We start from the raw sequence: 16,120 nt of genomic DNA, 5'->3' as shown, positions 1-16,120 counted from the left end.
ATATCAATTCAAAGTAGAAATTATAGGTATGCACTCCAAATTATTTATTGGATATTGCAGAGGTTCAGCGTAGTAGCAAAAATAACCCTTTTAGTGTCTCAAATCAAAACATGTACTCATGTTACATACCACAAAAAAAATTAATACTTTATGAAGCTTGTCCCAATTACATATAGTATGTCAGTGATGAGTAATGAGTAATGTTGACTTTTAATATCTGAAATTAAGATATCTTCTGTAAGCAAGTCAAGTAACCTAAACTAAATGTCTAGATTCTCTCTACTGTCCTGGGAAAGACGAACACATTTCTCCCTTTAGAGAGTTGTCTCAGATGATTTACTCTTTAGTGAAAGGACTTCAATGTCCACTGGTGAATGAGGATCTTAAATAAATTAGATGCCTTATTTTAAGGTGGATAAACATGGGTGAGGGATATCCCATGTTAGTGAGAGCAGTTTATTTGATTGATATAATCTTCTTCCATCTTTTAAACAAAAACTTACAGAAGATATATTTGTAATATTCATTTTTTCTATTTTATTTCAGAGCTTGAAGAATCCAGACAGAAATGCCCACCATGCTGGTACAGATTTGCAAATACTTTCTTGATCTGGGATTGCTGGAGTCCATGGTTAAAAGTAAAGCATATCGTCAATTTAGTTGTGATGGATCCGTTTGTTGATCTTGCTATAACTATTTGCATTGTTTTAAACACCTTGTTTATGGCCATGGAACATTACCCAATGACAGAACAGTTTAGCAGTGTCCTTTCTGTGGGGAACCTGGTAAGTAGTTTGTCATGCTCTACTTGATATAAAAATACCCTTTTCTAAAAGAAGAAACTTATAAATGTATTGTATTTGTTTAAATCTATTCCAGAATGTTGTTTTATAATCAGTTTAGAAATGGTATATATGATTTTCACAGGCAAAGTGATTTTTTTACTGGACCCTTTATCTTTCATGAATATATATTTTTAACTACTATAATGAAATAACTGAATATGTGTGGAAGTGCAGTCTTCACTGGAATGCCAGATTTCTTGACCTCTACATTGGGTTTTTTTTCTTTCAAATGTTAAGGTAGATTATGCTGTTTTTACCATGGTGCTGATATAACATCACAGAAAATATTTTTCTTCTGTACAAAATTGATAAAATATTCAAAGTCAGAATTTCTCTTGGATTTTTTTCAATTACATTACAGTGAAAATACTTTTACAAAAATGGCATGATCCCAAAGTTTTTGTTGTGCTGCAAAAACCACTGATCACTACGCAGTGCAAGAAAGTGTTGAGTTAAGTGTTGAGTGTGGACTTAAAGACACTAAGATGCATTGATAATTTCACATTTGGCAGTTGGAGATATTTAAATAACATTATCATGCTGAAGTTCATTTTCTTAAAAGGAAATAGCTGTCCCACAGACTGGTAACTATGTGTGAAACCTCTATATTCTTACAAAAAGCGCGGTACAAGAAGATCCTGTCTACAAGACAGACTTTAGAGAGTCTGTGGTTAGACAGTCTGACATTAGAAATGATCATCTTTTTAGACAAGCTAGGAAAATACTTGCTCTCAAGTCTCCTTACTGGAACCATCCTCATCAAAGAGGACTTAAAACACCAGGTCACGTCATCATCTGCTGGCTGAATAGTCCAGCACATACCAGGGAGCTGAACTGCTGAGTGGTCAATAGCTTTTTATATGTTTATCAAACCTCTGTCCTACTATATATCCTGATTTAGTTACTTGTTTCCAGTGTTTAGAAATACTTAGATGCTATTTGGAGACTAGCAATCAGTTGTTTTTTATAGTAAGAGGTAAGAGAATTCAATGGATTAAAAAAAATTCCTCAGATATATAAATTTCTCATAACAATTCATTGCATTTTGTTTTAGGTATTCACTGGAATATTTACAGCAGAAATGGTACTAAAGATTATTGCCATGGACCCTTATTATTATTTCCAAGAAGGCTGGAATATTTTTGATGGTATTATCGTTAGCCTTAGTTTAATGGAGCTTGGTCTTGCAAATGTTGAAGGATTATCTGTTCTTCGCTCATTCAGATTGGTAAATATATTGACAATGAAATCTTTGCATGCAGTTACCTCACCCAAAAAATAAACGTGTTGGTGCCTGTAATAATTATCATATTTTGTAAATATATATTACATACTTCAGTGAGTCACATTATTTTTCACATGTGCTTAATTTGCAAGCCATGTATGGTAAGTACAAATTTAAGCTGTTTGATACCTTTTAGTATTGATACCTACTGATCTTCTATACAACTCATATCCTTTGCCAACATAACACTAACTACTGCCTTTTAAGAATTTTGTGAATCTTTACACGGATTTCATTAAGAATGATAAAAGATAAATACCTGTGAAAACATACATATTGTCACCAGCACAAAGAATCAAAGCATTTTTAGTCTTTATATTGTGAACATTAGTTTGTGTTACTGGTAAAAAACTTAAGCAGATCCTCTCTTCACATTTAATTTAATGGGCACCAAAAAAAAACTTTTAGTCACTCCATTTCATATAATAGAGTCATAACAAGCTGACTTTAAGATAACATGTAAGTCAAAATATTATTGAGCTTCTACTAAAAATATATTTTTTAATACCAGTTAGTATTGCACACAAACTAGTTTGTAAATATGTTTACTAGAGGTACAAGATTAATGATTTAAAAGTCTTGATTACCAAATAGTTACCACATTACTTGAAAAACCTTATCTCCTAATGCATAGAGGAGGAAGAAGTGACTTATTTAGCACTACTTGCAATGGTACCCAACTTCAGGTAACATAATAGTTTGGGTAATGAATATTATTTTTAAGTTAATGTTTACAATTTGAATGGACATTGCAATGCCTGCATCAAGTTTTTGTTGAAAAAACTGGCCTCTATCTAATCATGGAAGGCTCAATGTGATGCGAAAGGAAATGTGGAAACAAGCCAGCAAAGACAGTGTAGTGACAGTGATGAAAAGAGTAGAAACTTCTCAAATGTCTTTAAGAATTGCTCAGGAGTCATCTGTAAGTGGATGTTTAAAAATAGTAAAATAAAATACAAACACAAATTATGACTTTTTTAATATGTGCATCACTGAAATGAAATAATACACAATGGATTTGGATATATACTACATGTTCCCTGCTTTACATTAAAATAATAATGTGGTACTACTGAAGAAAAAACTAATCTACAGAAATTGGTATGCTCTGCTAAACAACTTGGACATAGCTTCTATTTTCTAACACTAACGGTTCATCTGTATTTTTGTTTTGCAGCTTCGAGTTTTCAAATTGGCAAAATCTTGGCCAACCCTAAATATGCTGATTAAGATTATTGGCAACTCCGTGGGGGCTCTGGGGAATCTGACCCTGGTGCTGGCCATCATTGTGTTCATTTTTGCTGTGGTTGGGATGCAGCTGTTTGGGAAAAGCTACAAGGAATGCGTCTGCAAGATCTCCAGTGACTGTGAACTTCCTCGCTGGCACATGCATGACTTTTTCCACTCTTTCCTGATTGTATTTCGAGTGCTGTGTGGAGAATGGATAGAAACGATGTGGGACTGCATGGAGGTTGCAGGCCAAACCATGTGCCTTATTGTTTTCATGCTGGTCATGGTGATTGGAAACCTAGTGGTACGTGATGAACATTTTTTTAACATTAACTCTGATGCAGATGTGCAGGACTTACAGCTAGGCAATGAAAATGTTAGGAATTAAGACACTAATCTGAATGTGCTAATTTTTGGGTAAAAACATATGAAGATTCCCTTTTCCTCTTTTTCATACATTTCTATACACTGAAGTATTCTTACTATGGGTACAAGCATTTAGAAGGAAACTAAAATGTCAAATCCAACATCCTATCATGGGAGTGCTGCAGCTAATTTAGAGGTGCTGCTCAATTTTTAGTTCTGAACTTTTTGGATTCTTTACGTGTAAAAAACAAAAATTAAACCCAGAGTGATTTGTCATCCGGCTTAAAAAAGTGTTAAAAAGCTTCTAACTCAAGATTGTACTAGAAACCTTTATAGGAAAGTTTAAATTCAATCTGACAAGTTAAAATACAAAATTTCAATTGGAAAGTGTTGAATTGATATTCATTGAAATGCAAAATATTGATGAGAACTTCCTAGAATAAAGTGTTATAGAAGGGATGCACCATTTTCACTTTTACTTTATTTTTAAGTTTCTTTTATTGCTAAAATTTGCAGTTAAAATTTCCTGTCAAAATTGTCTTCCTTTAGTGATAATTTTAACATGATTTAAATTTTTATAAAATAGAATTCCAAATCTTTGTATCTTAGTCATTTACCTGACCTTGCAGTCTTGACATTTTGCCAGCAAAAATGTGCAGAGCCTCAAAAAGTTATTTATGATCCATAACCTGCTCTACTGATTTTTTTAGGATCATAGAATCATTTACTGAAAAAGGCCTTTGAGATCATCAAGTACAACTGTTAACCTCGCACTACCAAATTTAACACTTCTGATATGATTGTATTTACTATATAGCTGTATTCTCTCATCTTTTAGGTATTGAACCTATTTCTGGCCTTGCTGCTGAGCTCATTTAGTTCAGACAACCTTGCTGCTACAGACGATGATAATGAAATGAACAATCTGCAGATTGCTGTGGCAAGGATTCAGAAAGGCATAGATTATATTAAAAAAAAGATACATGAGTTCATCCGAAAAGCCTTTGTTAGAAAGCAGAAATCTTTAGAGGAAATCAAAGCACTTGAAGAGCTAAACAACAAGAAAGACAGCTGCATTTCCAATCATACTGCTGTTGAAATAAGCAAAGATCTGAATTATCTTAAAGACGGGAATGGAACCACCAGCGGTGTAGGCACAGGCAGCAGCGTGGAAAAATACGTAATTGATGAAAATGATTACATGTCATTCATAAACAACCCAGGCCTCACTGTGACAGTGCCCATTGCACTTGGAGAATCGGATTTTGAAAATTTAAATACAGAAGAATTTAGCAGTGAATCTGATATGGAAGAAAGCAAACAGGTAGGATTTTCCATGTCCTATTAAATTGTAGTCATACATTTACATGTTTTAATTACATATTTAGAATTTTTTTAAAACTGTGTTATCCCATGTAAATAAATGTTAAGTTTTAGAATTTTATGCATTACCATTCAAGAAAAAATATATATAATGGTATAGTAGAGGATCCTTAGAGTTTATATTTTTAGTATTTTATTTATTAAAATTTGGAAAAGATTTGATTTTAAATATGATTATTTCTTTCACAGTTTTATGAGGTTTTAGGTTTTCTGTAGTACCTACATGTGATAAAATATTATGGTATAAAGGTAGAAGGCAAAGGAAAAATTAAGGAGCTTTGTATACCAAAGCAAACATAAGTGGAGAAAAAATATTTCTTTCAATATTTAGGGTAGATCTAAAAATTGACCCTGAGACATCACAAATCAGTAATGTATTCTAGATTATCTAAAAAGCTTTGTGAGTAATATTTGCACAGACTTTGGGTTCAGAGACTATGGCTGGCTGAAATAAAGCAATCTAGGTACCGATGAATGTCATGGTAAAGCAGCAGCTCAAGTTATCCTGGAGAACACAATGACCTTGTGGTATAGAAGCATGCAGAAACAGCTTACTTGAAGGCTTTATGCTGTTATTATTGTGCAAAGTGACAGAACCTTTGTCTAAAAAAAACAATGCCATGTGTTTCAAAACCTAAGCGGCCAAATACCAGAAGTAATCATGAACAGGTACTAATGGTACTTAAGGAAAACATTGTATATTGGAGTAGTGATCAATGACAAGCTAAGAAATGCATTACCAGAATCTAATTGTATTCAGTGCCATTAGAAATTTAGGAACTGTGAGGTTTAAGGGATCAGGAACCATGGATAAATTTGTTTTCAATTAGATTAGAAGCTGTGATATTATGTAATAACTCATTAATCCAAAAGGGTTTGTTTACCATGAAGAAAGCTCTCCTATAAAGAAGCCCTGCATTCATGACCTTATCATAGCTGTATATCTGACATCTTTGCAATAATGATGTATTCCTCAGCAGTATCAAACTACACCACATTAGATTAATGCATAGCCATGATCCAGGTAATCATGGTGTGGGGTTTTTGCTAGAGAACATCAAGAGTGTGTGTTTATTTGCAGCTGCAAAAAATGCTGCTCTAATTGTAAGATGAAGAGCAAGATATTCTATTGTCTTATTTGCTCAGTTATGAGACAAACAGTTCCAGTGCAGATAGTATAGCAGTAGTGCTTATCCATGGTAAATTTAGAATATAAGAGATACAGGAAGTTTAAAGCAGTGTAAATTAGATCAACTAGTATTTAAAAAACCCCAAAACATTCAGAGTGATTCTGGATCTGAGAGTTAAGTATTTTTCATATATGCTGATATAATAAAAGTTGGTTTTCATTTCCAATTAGCCTTTAGTAAAGTCTTCTATGTCCTTTCATATATTTTGATATTTTTAAAATTACATTATTATAAAATTATATATTTTCTGCTGTCCTTGTGGCTAACTTTGATAAATACAATTATGAGTGCCTTCCTATTAACACCGTCAAGTTACAAGCCTAAAATTTCCTGAATATGTTACTTTTAAAAAGGTTTGTAATGTGCATTAGGAAGTTGGGGGGGCTGTGCAAATACTGAATTTGTGGTTACATGACATGTTAGCCTCCGCACTTAAGGAACTTGGGAAGTTCCCATGCACACCCGACTAGTGATTCCCTGGCAGTCTTTGCCACTTTCTCTGCCTCAGAGAAGGCAGGTCACTGGTTGTGCCACAGGTATTATTGGTTTATTTCTCCTGTAAGGTAGATTGAATGGCTCAGATTACAATGTACTGCTGTATATTCTATCAGAAGAGCTGAGGAAATAACTAAATGCAATGCAAAGGCAGAAACCCCTCTGCTTTCCAGGTGAATATGTGATGTATGTACACCCCAAGAAAATGAATTTTCTTGATGTGGTGACAAGTTCTGAATACCAATTTCAAGGTGACTTTCACAAGTCAATTGTTCTGTTCAACCCCAGCTTTGCCTGGTTCAGGCATCATGCCTTTATATTCTAAGGCCATGCTGAAGTTTCTGGATGGTAATAAATCAAAAGGGATTTTGTCCTTTTGTTAATGGACTGGTATCTATATGTCTTCAGGAAGAGAAACCAATTAATAAGCAATTTGACAGTGAATATTTCAGGTGGCTGTGGGAAATCTAGCAGTAAATGACGGATGGTATTTATACTAAGAAATTGTGGAGACATTTTCAATGGGCTTAAGATAGGTTTAGGACTTCCAGGCTGCTTCAGCATTTTCATAGACATGACTGTAGTAGTCAATACCATTGGAAAACTGGAGCAATAATACTTCCATCAAGTTCTGCTCACACACAACTGTTTATTGTTTAACTGTCTGATGTAGTCATACAGTGCAACTGTGCATACTTTAAACAGTATCTAATCAGACAGTATCCTGAAAATTGTGAATTCTATATTAATTTCACATTCTGCTCTGGATTCCTTATTCCATTTCTTCTGGATGATTTCTATGGAAAGAATAAAGTGGGGTTATTTTATTGTGTGTATAAAAATCCACTGGTTTTTGGAATATAGGAACAGAAGTTCTGGCATGTGACAGGAATTTGTGAAGTTTCCCAATCTTCTCCTACCAAGTCAACAGTACTGTTGCATCTTTTGCTACCTTCTGATTGTCTTTTAAGGAAGGTAAAGAGTACATTGGTGCAGTGTTTAAGTTACCTCTCTAGAACAGTACACCATCACTTGCTTTGTTTTGCCTCTCAAGGGGTCCCACTGAGAAAACATTCCTGCTAGAAGGCCTGGTCTGCAAAAGGAAGGGTAAGAGATGGGTCAGAACTTTCCCTGCCATAACTGTGGCAGTACTTAGCACTTTAAGTACCCTGAGGAGGTATCCCCTATAATAACATTTTATTTAACCACAGAGCTGTGGGAAACTAGATATGCACAGGAACTGTAAAACAATTTCTTTTTTTTCTGGTGTCTTACTGACTGTCACTGATATAAGAGCAGAATGATTATTTGAAGTCTGTCATGCTAGAAGGGGGGTATAGCCTAAGGAATATACCAGGAGCAGGTAATTCCTATAGACATTTCAACTGAGGGTGAGTGAGGAACAAATTGTAATATTTCTTATTTTTTTATCAGCTATACTATAGCAGAAAATAACTCTAGCCTTATTTTGGAAGGCTAGCTTTTTTTTTTTTTTTTTCCCCCTTCCACACTTTCATGGAAACACATTCTAATTAATTTGCTAGTTAATAACTTCCAAAATCTGCCAGAACCTATTCTGGAACCTGGTTGCAAATTCCAGAGCTAAACAAGATCTTTCTAATACATATCACTAGAAATTTGAGGAAATCTCTTTTTGGATGAAACAGAATTATGACACTTATTAGATTATAAAGCTACGCACTGCTTTAGAATAATAATTGGCTGAAAGTACCTGCAAGAATTGAACATTTTATTGATATTTTGAAGGAGGATTTTTTTAATAATCAGAAAAAAGAGGTGTAATACCCAATGAGATAATCATCAGAAAATAAACAGATTTCTGCTCTGAAGAAAAGATACTCAAGATTATTAGCTTTGAAGATAAAAAAATTAGAAATAGCTGAAGGGAATATTTTTTGAGTTTTAACACTAGCATGTGGATGCTGTTTCTGTTGGGAAATGAGTAACTCTGTTAATCTTACCAAACATAAGACTCCTAACTATTGTTTATTGTATACCACTTAACAACTCATTATAGCTGATTGAGAACTTTATAATTTTGCATTTCAACATAGGAAAATAATTTCAAATATAATTCTCAGTTAACTTATTTTACAACTAAAGAAATACATATATTTACAGGCCTCAAGCATTCACAATTCCAAAAATCTTCCTATCTGCAGTGTATGTACAGTAAATACAAATTCAGATTGGAGGAATAAGACTACTCAATTGACTTTTGATGATCACAACAGATTATTGTGGTAAAATTGAAAATACCCTTCATCATCAAATCTGCTGAATTTTAAAAACTATGAATAAATTCAGTGTTCTGATTGGCTTCATCTAGGCCTTTGTGTCTAGATGAAGTTGAAAAGACAAGAACAGAGTTACTGCATTCCCAAAAAATAAGAATTTTCATTGGGTTCCAATAAATTTCTTTGCAGGATTTCATCAATTTGTTGGATGATTTTTTAATCATGTTTAAAATGTCCAACAATCTAATTTTATTTTTTTCTAAAACTGATCAGTCCTGGGACAGGATCTTCAGAAGTGACAAATTGTTTAAGTTATGGACAAGCTCTGGTTAATGATTTGAACCATACCTCTGGATACACCGATACTCAATTGTCCAGACACTGATACAATCCTCTTTTGAAACAATGAGATAAAGATTACAGATTCAGAAGTGTATAACATACTAAATCTAAACTAGAACCTTACACAATATGATAATTCATCACATTTAAATTGAAGAGAAATTAAAGATGTTTATTTCTATCAAGATCTAGGAGTTCTACCATTGTTAAAGGATGAAGGAGGAATGGGAAGGCATACATCTTCAAAGTATTTTGCTTCCTGTATGTACATATTTTTTGAATAAAAGAGTTAATCATATAGTCAGTTAAAGACTAGGACATGAAACAAACAAAACCCTTAAAATTTTCATTAATAAGCATTAAGGACTATATAAATACAGGAATAGTTTCCAGATCTGCTAACCAAGTCTTTGTTAATTTTATTAATTCCATTTTTATTTATGAATCACAATTTTTGTGTGCAGGTTACTAGTTTTAGCTTCTACATTTCTAATTTCTCTAAAATAAACTAACAAGTTCGTAGAAAAGTTTGTTGAACATTTCAGGTGGTATGTATTTCCCTTTTTCCAGCTAATAATAAAATATTTAATAATTATGTTTTAATTGTGTTAAAGCCATGTTTGAATTAGAGATTCCAAAAAGAGAAAAACTAGTGATCCTGTGTCTTGAACTTCACTACCTACCATTCTTACTTCTCACAGGGGTAAAACCAAGCTGGAGCAATCAAGAATGCAGCTCTGGTGCTTTTTAACCAGGTAGAGCAACGTGTCACCACTTTCACACAGGTTACCTAAGCAAGTTATACATATATATGTATATATATATATAATCACTTTATAATGGATTTTGACTGGCCTGCATGCTATTCAGCTATGTACCTCCCCTATCCATTGCAAGAGTAGAAACATGCACAGCTGCTCTCTGCTGAGTCATGGGACTCACATCACAGCATGGTCAGGTGGGATTGGCAAACCCAACATACTTTTTTTAACTCTGCTAATGGTTTTTCTGAATATTTAAATACAGTATTTAGCAATAACTGCATGCTCTTCAGGTTTTGAAGTATGGATCATAAAAATACTGGAATGTTTTATGCTAAAGAAGCCAAAGAAAAAGGGAGCATGCATAGTTTTTAAAAAATAAAAACAACCCTTTTTGATTCAGCCCTTATAAATGTAAATATTTAATGAAATATCTTAAGTGATTATGAAATAATTACTGCCATGAGTTCAACTCCTTAATGAATAACATCTGAATTATTGCAGTAGCTACTGTTACTAAATTACAGTTATACTTTTAAATCTACAATGCACTGTAATGCAGATCTTCAAGATATGACAAACTACACTCTATATTCATTTGGACAGTGCATATCTTGAGTTTTATAAACTGGAAGCATAATTGCTAAATTATACTTAGCAAATAACTCTCTTTAAAGAACCCTCAAAAGATAAACATTTTACAACTCCTCTTTTCTTAAACCCCTTTATAAGTAGTGGTGATTGGAATGTGTTTCACGAAAGCATTCCATAAATGAGTTGGGGGACTTATTTGCGTAAATTAGAAAGACTACAGAGTATTCAGCATAATTTTTATGAAATCACACATATATCTATTTATCCTAGGGTTTTTTTTTTCATTATAGGCAAACATGCCCTCCATTGATAAATAATTGGCAGAGCCTTCAGAAATGGCAACAGCAATTATTGCACAGGAGCCAAAGTTACATGAATCTAAGGAGGTTAAATTATTCTAGTAAAACTAGGCATCAAAATTTGGAGGGGATTGAGATTTCAGTCCTGTAGTAGGATTGAAAGCTGTTTCCTTCAGGCAGAGTTTCACTGGCTTTGAAAGGATCACTGAGTGGTTCATTTTATACCCTTGATTATAGTGGGGCATGATCTACCTATATCTTATTGTGGTCTAAATTGCCCAGAGATAAAACAAAACAAAACAAAACAAAACAAAACCAACAACAACAACAACAACAAATTAATATTGGTGGGTATTCAGAAAGGTCTCAGATTTTAATGAATAAATTTTAAACCAAGATATGCTTGAAAACACCAAATAAACTCTAAGGAGATTTTAAAATTACATTCTTAACATTATATAAAAGTCAAATATCATAAGATCTGAGATTTATTTAAGTCAGTTTAGAATCACTTTGGAATCATCAATCTCCATTATTTTATATTTTTTCACTCAATTACAGTGCAGCTTTCAAGACTGAAAGGATAAAACCACATGGCTGAATTACGAAAGGCAATTTGTAATGGCTGAATCCTTTTATTTTATTGTCACTTGAATCATGAAGCCGTTTGTAAAGCTTAAAACTTCAGTAGCCTGCTCTTGCTCTTATTGAAATCTGTAATAGAATCAAATGAGAGCAAGACTGGGTCTTAAGTGAATGCATTTTCTCGTAAATGGGCACATTAACACGCTGTTGGTCAAAGCTTGTTTTAATGATCGAAGCTGTTGATAAGAGATGCACTGCTCTGAAGAAACATTATGGAGGCTGATTATACATACATTAACCAAGTATTTGGGTGGGTGATGAAGCATTTTTTCTTTTCTATCCTATACAATAAAATTTATAATACTGTTTTCAGAAAAATATAATCCCACTGAGGTAGTCTGATTGTTTCTTTTATTTTTGTGTGTGATTTCCACAGTACTGCTCAGGCTTCTGCTCAAGTCAAGCATGTTGTTTTGCTGATTCAGGCCTTGAGAATGCTGCATCATAAGCAATTGCTTTCAAATGTTTCCTTATAGAGGAAAATGTGATATCATTGAAGATGCAAATAAATATTTACGGGGCATGGTGTCTTCTGGAGGTTGATAATCACATTTATGGGCTGATAAGAAGATTGTGCTAATCCATCATGTATCTTGAGCTTCCTATTTTTATTATTAGTTTTATTAGCTTTGTTGCTAGAAAGAATATAATTAATCTCACCTTATTTAAAATGTATTGGTTCTTTCCTAATTTAGGGTCTTGAAGCAAAGAAGAGGAATTTTATTAAGTGATGAGGTTTTTCTCTTAATAAGGCAGTTGTTTGAGATTATATGAAAAATAATGCAGAGACTGCTTTATGTGAAGATTACTGAAAAGAATTATAGTAGTTTTTCTTTGTACTGGTTATAAATTGCACTTCTGTCACTTGGCTTTTAGCAACTGTGGTGACAGAACTATCTGCAGCAGAGTTTACATGGGAAGATGCAGTTAAAATTTTGACTGCCTTTTAATTTGCACTCATAAATTTATCATGGATGTTTACTATGAACCTTTACCTTGCTACTATTAAGTCAGGAATTTATTTAATGACGATGGATTAGGCCATGAATTAGTTTTACTTTTCCTAAGTTGAATGTGACAGAAAATAATTTTTACAATATTTGGGTTTTATTTAATGAAGAAACTGCCTATGATTTCAATGGAGGGTTATTTCAATGATATAATAAGAGAGTTAATTCACAAGTATTATTTTTAAAAGAGAGACAGCCTTATGTGTGGCTAATAAGGTGGTGTGATAATAATGTTTAATATAGCATACATTACTGGGTATTTTGGTTGTAAATGTAATAGAGAAAGTGGAATTTAAAATATTCTTACAATGTGATGCACAGCATTTTATCTCAGACTCACAGATTTACATGACCAGTAATAAAATTATTCCATTTAGAGGCAGCATGGCTGTAACCATTTTACATAGATAAATTTTGGAAATCATAGATGAAGTATGAGAAGTGAAACACAATATTTTTTGTCACAATGCAGTAACACCCATGGGACCTGAGGTCTGAGAGACTCTACTTTGACTACATATTGTGTGTACAAAAGGCAGCTTCTTGAAAATTATCCCTGAAATTATCCATCATTCAACATGATTTTTATTTAAAACTTCATTCATACAATGTAGAAGTTAAATACGAGGAAATAATTCCTTACAAAGCTGTATTAATATATATGTGCCACTACTTAATTTCTGGCAGCCCTTAGCTGCCAGTACATTTGCCTGAAGAGACTGGGTTTCAACTGAAGAGTTAAATAACAAGTTTTAATTTTCAGCAGTGTCTCTGAAGAAGAAGAGAATACATGGAAGTGCCTCTTTCAAGAAACATGTTACTGTTTATTATTTGATGCAAAATCTGAACAGTCAGGGATTTTTATATTCTAAAAAAGTCCCTAACTTGAAAATGAAAAGTGAAAAGTAGTTTCTATTAAGCACTCTCTCAACAAAATTGTATAGAAAGGTCTTCATACTGTCTACAAATGACCTTCCTCCAAAGGTCAAAGGACATGATCAGTTCTGCTTAGCTACAAGCACAAATCTACTCAGTGCTGGAATGCCCTTTTGTTACATCAGTGCCTGTACAATTTAAAGTATTTAAGTGAGAGGTGCATTTTTCATCCCTTGTGAAATATCTGTGTACAACTGCTATGTGTGATAAATCAGAATTTCATTGCCATGATTTCTTTAACATTGCTTTCTGATTACAAGCCTTATTTCACAGTAGAAGAGACAGTATTTTGGATTAAAAAATTACAACAGTACTGTCAACTGAAAACAAGTTACAAACACTTAGTCTGTCTATTGCATTTGTTGTTTGCACCTTTAGCAGGATATTCATTTCAAAGTATGTTTTATTAAAAAGGCAAAATTATGGGAGTCTTGTGTGACTGATAAACTGTACAACCTGATCATATTTTTAATGTACTTGGTAAAAATTTTCTTAATTTGAGGGTTTTTTTATCACTCTCCAGTTTTTACAGTTTTCAGATCTAGAAGTGCTTTTACTGTAGTAAGCACTATACTTATCCAATGTATAAAAAAGCAGTAGAATGATAGAAAAATTTGGAATGGAAAGTACATCAGGAGATCTCTCAATAAGCACAGAAGACTAGAGTGCAAAGAATATGTTTCAGCTCTGGTAATTTGTGCTTTCTGTAAAAGTTAAATTGTGCAGAAATTTGCCATTTAATGCCATTAAATTTGCAACTTTTTAATCCAGATAACATGTATTTTTTTTGAAAGTACCATTCATAGCAGACAAGAAGATATATGTACAGATTTGTGTTAGTTCATTTTGCTAGGAAAACTAAGACAGACTTTCAATGTAATCCAGCATAACAGTAAAGAAAATGAAATAACTTGAGAGTGTGGTGCATGCAACCTCTCCGATATTAATACCACTCAGAATACTTCACCAGTCATATACAAGGATCAGGTTAGTAGCAAAATTATATTTTATTGTTCCCTATGAGAAGATAAACTGGGAAGCAGAACTGTAAAATTTACATGTCATTACTGTGGTTTTACTTTTAATGATGCATATTTATAAATTTGCCATTCTTTAAAAGTTATGTCATGATTTGATTCAGTATGATTTTTTACAGAATATGTATCTAATGAGAAAAAATTGTTCTTTGGAACTTTACTTACAGAAACTAAATGCATCAAGCTCATCAGAAGGCAGCACTGTTGATATTGCTCCTCCTGGAGAGGGCGAGCAAGCAGAAATTGAAAGTGAAGAAGCTCTTGAACCAGAAGCCTGTTTTACCGAAGGTTGTAGAATAACTGTTGACTTAAGAGATATATTACTAAAATTACATTGTTACTAGACATATTTAGGTTCTTGAGGGTTTCAAATATGGTGTACCTTCATGTCCTCAAAAATCAAAAGAAAATATTTCCAGCCTAGAGTGCTGGACATCAGACTAAAAAACGTTTCCCTAGGCTTTAAGTAACTTCCTAACATACTGATATGATATGATCTGCATACAACTTGTAACTAAGAAATGTCCTTAACTTTTCTATTGGTAAAATGGTTTTCAACTATTTGAAAGGGCCTTTGAAATTTGGAAGAAATAAATTTTTGTGTGACTCCATCAACAAATAGAACAGTTACATGCCAACAGTCAAAAATACCAATGTTTTCTGGGTTGACTTCTTTCATAATTAAGTATACTATTGTCTAGTTTCTCCAGATTAGTTTTCTTAATTCAGATATTCATCATCCTGTGTGATGTGATAGCCTATTCAGCATTCCAGTGATTACTTTAAAAAAAAATCTTATAACATTAGTAAAAGATGCTAATAATATATACCACAGTAAATATTGACTTCGAAGTAATTGGTTTTTGGATACTAATATCTCTCAATCTAACGCAGGCTGTGTGCAGAAATTTCCATGTTGTCAAGTAAGTATAGAAGATGGCAAAGGAAAAACTTGGTGGAATCTTAGAAAAACCTGCTACAGCATAGTTGAACACAACTGGTTTGAGACTTTCATTGTATTCATGATTCTCCTCAGCAGTGGAGCACTAGTAAGTAGAAGAAAATTGCAGATGCTGAAATATTTTGATGTCTCTTGGGAGCAACAGCAAAAATCAAATTTGCTTCAGAAAGACTTGTTTTGCTTGGATCTCTATAAAACTCCTTGCATTTTATCATTCCAGGATAGAATGAAACTTGACCCAAATTTGAAAACGTTTGACACATTTCATATGCACTTTTTTAGTCATGCTTTTGTCTTGCCACTATAAAATGGAGCCATTTTCTTTAAGACAGGGTAGCTACTCAAAGTTTAAATTGCTTGCCAATTTTCAGCATGTTTATCAGGGGATTTGAATATTAAGGCTATTTGAATATTAGGGCTATTATTAATTGTGAATATATAGCTAAATTTATGGGTTTAAGACTTTTAATTCCTCCTAGGCTG

At 33.1% G+C, this 16,120-nt stretch overlaps 1 protein-coding gene across 4 annotated transcripts in view; it reads left to right on the top strand.

Moving 5' to 3' along the window:
- LOC120754925 (sodium channel protein type 2 subunit alpha-like) overlaps nt 1-16,120 on the top strand; it is a 70,325-nt gene that overhangs the window by 36,091 nt on the left and 18,114 nt on the right. For all 4 annotated transcript variants that reach the window (XM_040069216.2, XM_040069212.2, XM_040069214.2 and 1 more), the window contains 6 exons: nt 547-785; nt 1,900-2,073; nt 3,308-3,664; nt 4,565-5,050; nt 14,844-14,964; nt 15,571-15,725. In XM_040069216.2, coding sequence (XP_039925150.1) covers nt 547-785; nt 1,900-2,073; nt 3,308-3,664; nt 4,565-5,050; nt 14,844-14,964; nt 15,571-15,725 — 1,532 coding nt within the window. The remainder of the gene's footprint in view (nt 1-546; nt 786-1,899; nt 2,074-3,307; nt 3,665-4,564; nt 5,051-14,843; nt 14,965-15,570; nt 15,726-16,120) is intronic.

Source organism: Hirundo rustica, chromosome 7 (genome assembly GCF_015227805.2).
Source record: "Hirundo rustica isolate bHirRus1 chromosome 7, bHirRus1.pri.v3, whole genome shotgun sequence".
Classification (NCBI taxonomy): domain Eukaryota; kingdom Metazoa; phylum Chordata; class Aves; order Passeriformes; family Hirundinidae; genus Hirundo; species Hirundo rustica.
This window is presented reverse-complemented; position numbering and strand designations above follow the sequence as displayed.